General features: G+C 36.5%; 1 protein-coding gene across 1 annotated transcript; it reads right to left on the bottom strand.

Annotated features, from left to right (window-relative positions):
• Positions 1-848: 848 nt before the first annotated feature.
• Positions 849-2,066, bottom strand: LOC125776606 (ficolin-1-like). Its single transcript, XM_049449805.1, has 3 exons — positions 1,779-2,066; positions 1,185-1,721; positions 849-1,124 (listed from the first exon to the last, which is right to left on the bottom strand). Exons 1-3 carry the CDS (start codon positions 2,012-2,014, stop codon positions 998-1,000), a joined length of 900 nt encoding a protein of 299 aa, XP_049305762.1. The 5' UTR covers positions 2,015-2,066; the 3' UTR covers positions 849-997.
• Positions 2,067-2,955: the final 889 nt, after the last annotated feature.

Here is a 2,955-nt window from a genome sequence, read left to right as displayed (position 1 = left end):
TTAGCAGCAACAACATCTGATGAGGCGATGTTACGAGTTTTCGAAAAACAGGTTCTGTGGAAAAGAATTGTGCTCCTTCATGCATTGGCCACGGCGAATATCGCATTCGATGGAACGGTGAGCTGGACGAGATATAGTGGTGATCTAATGGCTGATGCCCAGAGCATACTAAAAGTATCGAGAGAACACTTCCCGGCCTGCTGAATAGCAGTGATGGAGCAGACGTTCCATTGTGCCACATGCTCAGCCTCAACAACCGCACCGTTAGTTTTGCTTTCTCCAGAATAGATAGGGAAGCAAAGCAAATGGGTCTGGTAGGGAACGAGGACAAGACGAAATATCTCCCGTCATCAAACAAGCAGTCGTCGCATTCGCGACTGGGCTCCCATTTTACAGTTGACAGTCATAGTTTCCAAGTCGTAGATAACTTCGTAATATCTTGCAACCAGTATTAAAACCAACAACAAGGTCAGCCTCGAAATCCAACGCAGAATCACTTTTACCGACAAGTGTAACTTCGGACTCAGTAGGCAATTGAGAAGTAAAACCTCTCTCAACGAACAAAAACCAAATCACTATGCGCATTGCTAGTATTACTCAAATCGTTTGGCTGACAGCAATTTACCAACTTTTAATCGGTTTTAAAGAAATTTTGAGAAAAAAAAGAAATATTAAAAAATAAATACTATTAAGTACCATTTTTTACCTAATTTTTTAATGATAAATCTCCATACAGCATCAGTGTTTATAGATGCTGTGCGCAAACTGACTGAAAAAAATATAACTATTTCAATATTTTCAATGCAAAGAATTTAACTTCGCTTTGAAATGATGGAAATTACACCGTGTTACAAAATTGAAAATATTATTACGTCTTTATTAGAGTGTTAATCAAACATTACATTATCTCTGAATTAAATCGAAAAGTTGACTAAGTAAGACATTAATAATACGTTCAATTAATAAACATTTAATCCTTTTCCCAAAATATATAAAATCATTTGGCCTTTAGTGACATGCGCCTTAGGCAGTCCACTGTGGGGCGTATCATCATTTGCGTTGATTTCAAAGTTTCATTCAGAGATATGCCGCCCCAATTGCCGCCATATGCTCCATTAAGATGACTACAAATATGCACATAAATCTCAAATACTCGTGGCATAAGCTAACGGTGCTGAACTTACCTATAGACACAATTTGTAAACCACCAGCCGCCTTTGTAACGAACAGCACAATTAATAGTGGAAGACATGTCATTATCATGATCACGAGTGGTGAACTTCATACCCACATGCTGTGTCAAGCTATCGCCAGCAGTGCCTGCATAAGTACCCAATATTTTAAGAGGATAGCCCTCCGATTCACTGCCTATTACAAATTCCGAGTAGCGCGCGTAATAACTTTCACCACTATACTTCTGTAATTCAATATAGAGCTCATGCTGACAACTACTGGTGAAGGCATGTAGTTTTTCCAAACCAATCCAATAATTTTCATCCAGCACCTCGAAACCGTTCTTATACTCCAGCCAATCTCTATCAAAGTCCGCGGCATCACTGACACGTCGTTGTATAACCAACCAACCACCATAGTCCACCTCTTCGTTACAGTATACGGCAAACGGTGTGCCACTAAACTTCTCCAATGTTATATTGTAAACACCACTTTTGAAGCTCTCAGCTGCTGCTTCCAAACAGCTTGAAGGCACCGACTTTCGAACACTGAAATTTTACAAAAAATAGTAAAAAATAATCTTTACCAATGATAGATTGCAGTACTTTTGCTGTTCCTGAACCGATTGCAGTTTGGCTTGACAGAGAGTTATTTGTGCCAAAATATCATCTTCTCGCTTACGCGCAGCTTGCAATTCTTCAAGGAACTTTTTAACGACATCTATTTGCACATTAAAATTGCAGTTATAAATCGTGCTTGAATCTATATCATCACCGCAAACGTTCTTAATGGGAAACCAAAATAAATAATGTAGTAACAGGAACAATATAAAGCGGAGCATTTTAATTTCTGCGACGTGCTCTAAGCGACTGTTTCGTTAAAACTAAGCTGGCTTACTTCAATGTTATCAATATAAACATAATTAGCTTGTATATGGCATAAAGGCAGCTGCATGGCTTACGGTGTGACATAAGATTAAATTTTTATTCATAATTCAGCAAACAATTCTGATAATGGGGTATTACCTAGAACTGTGATAACCTCCGAACTTTTTTGTTCTCAATTCCCGCTCACAGCAAATCAAACACATTTTTGTGAAGCTCAGATCGTTGCTCTCAATAAGCGATATGTGTGAATATACTAATTAGTTGGAGTAAACCGTAGCAACTTATAAGGGCAATTCAGAATCTGGTGCAAATGGTCTAGCATCTTTGCAATTGCAAATTAGCAAGTATATTTGAAGACTGTTACGCGAAACTTTCTACATTTTGAAATATTTATATTTACATACGTATGAAGGGTTGTAACATTTTACAAGTATAGTACACTTACTCAAAGACTAGAGTGTGGAAGAAAGTATGATAAATTTGTGTAAAATTTTGGGTAAATAATTATATTGGAGCTCTGTTTGAATCAGTTCTTTAAACTAGTTGACTTAACATTCAACTTAATTTGAAGTTCATACACACTAGTTAACATGTCTAACTATGTAGGGAAAATGTGTATATTCTATTCAACTAGATAGGTAAAATATTGTTTTTCATCAAATTATGCTTGCAAACAATTTCGGGACCTGCGTATTATATTTCTTGATTTCAGAACAAAAACAAATTTTAATCGAAAATCGCTTCAAGTAGTTCCAATCGCCATATGAATTGCTGAAATTCGCGATAAAGTATCAAATAAGAGCCAAAAGGTCGCAGCAGGGTATATAAAAATATTTTTGATTATAAGTTTAAATTTGAAATCCAAACACTATCAGCAATTAATTTAGTTATTTTT

This window comes from Bactrocera dorsalis, chromosome 2 (genome assembly GCF_023373825.1).
Source record: "Bactrocera dorsalis isolate Fly_Bdor chromosome 2, ASM2337382v1, whole genome shotgun sequence".
Lineage (NCBI taxonomy): Eukaryota > Metazoa > Arthropoda > Insecta > Diptera > Tephritidae > Bactrocera > Bactrocera dorsalis.
Note: the sequence above shows the minus strand (reverse complement) of the source record. Positions and strands in the feature narration are given on the sequence as shown.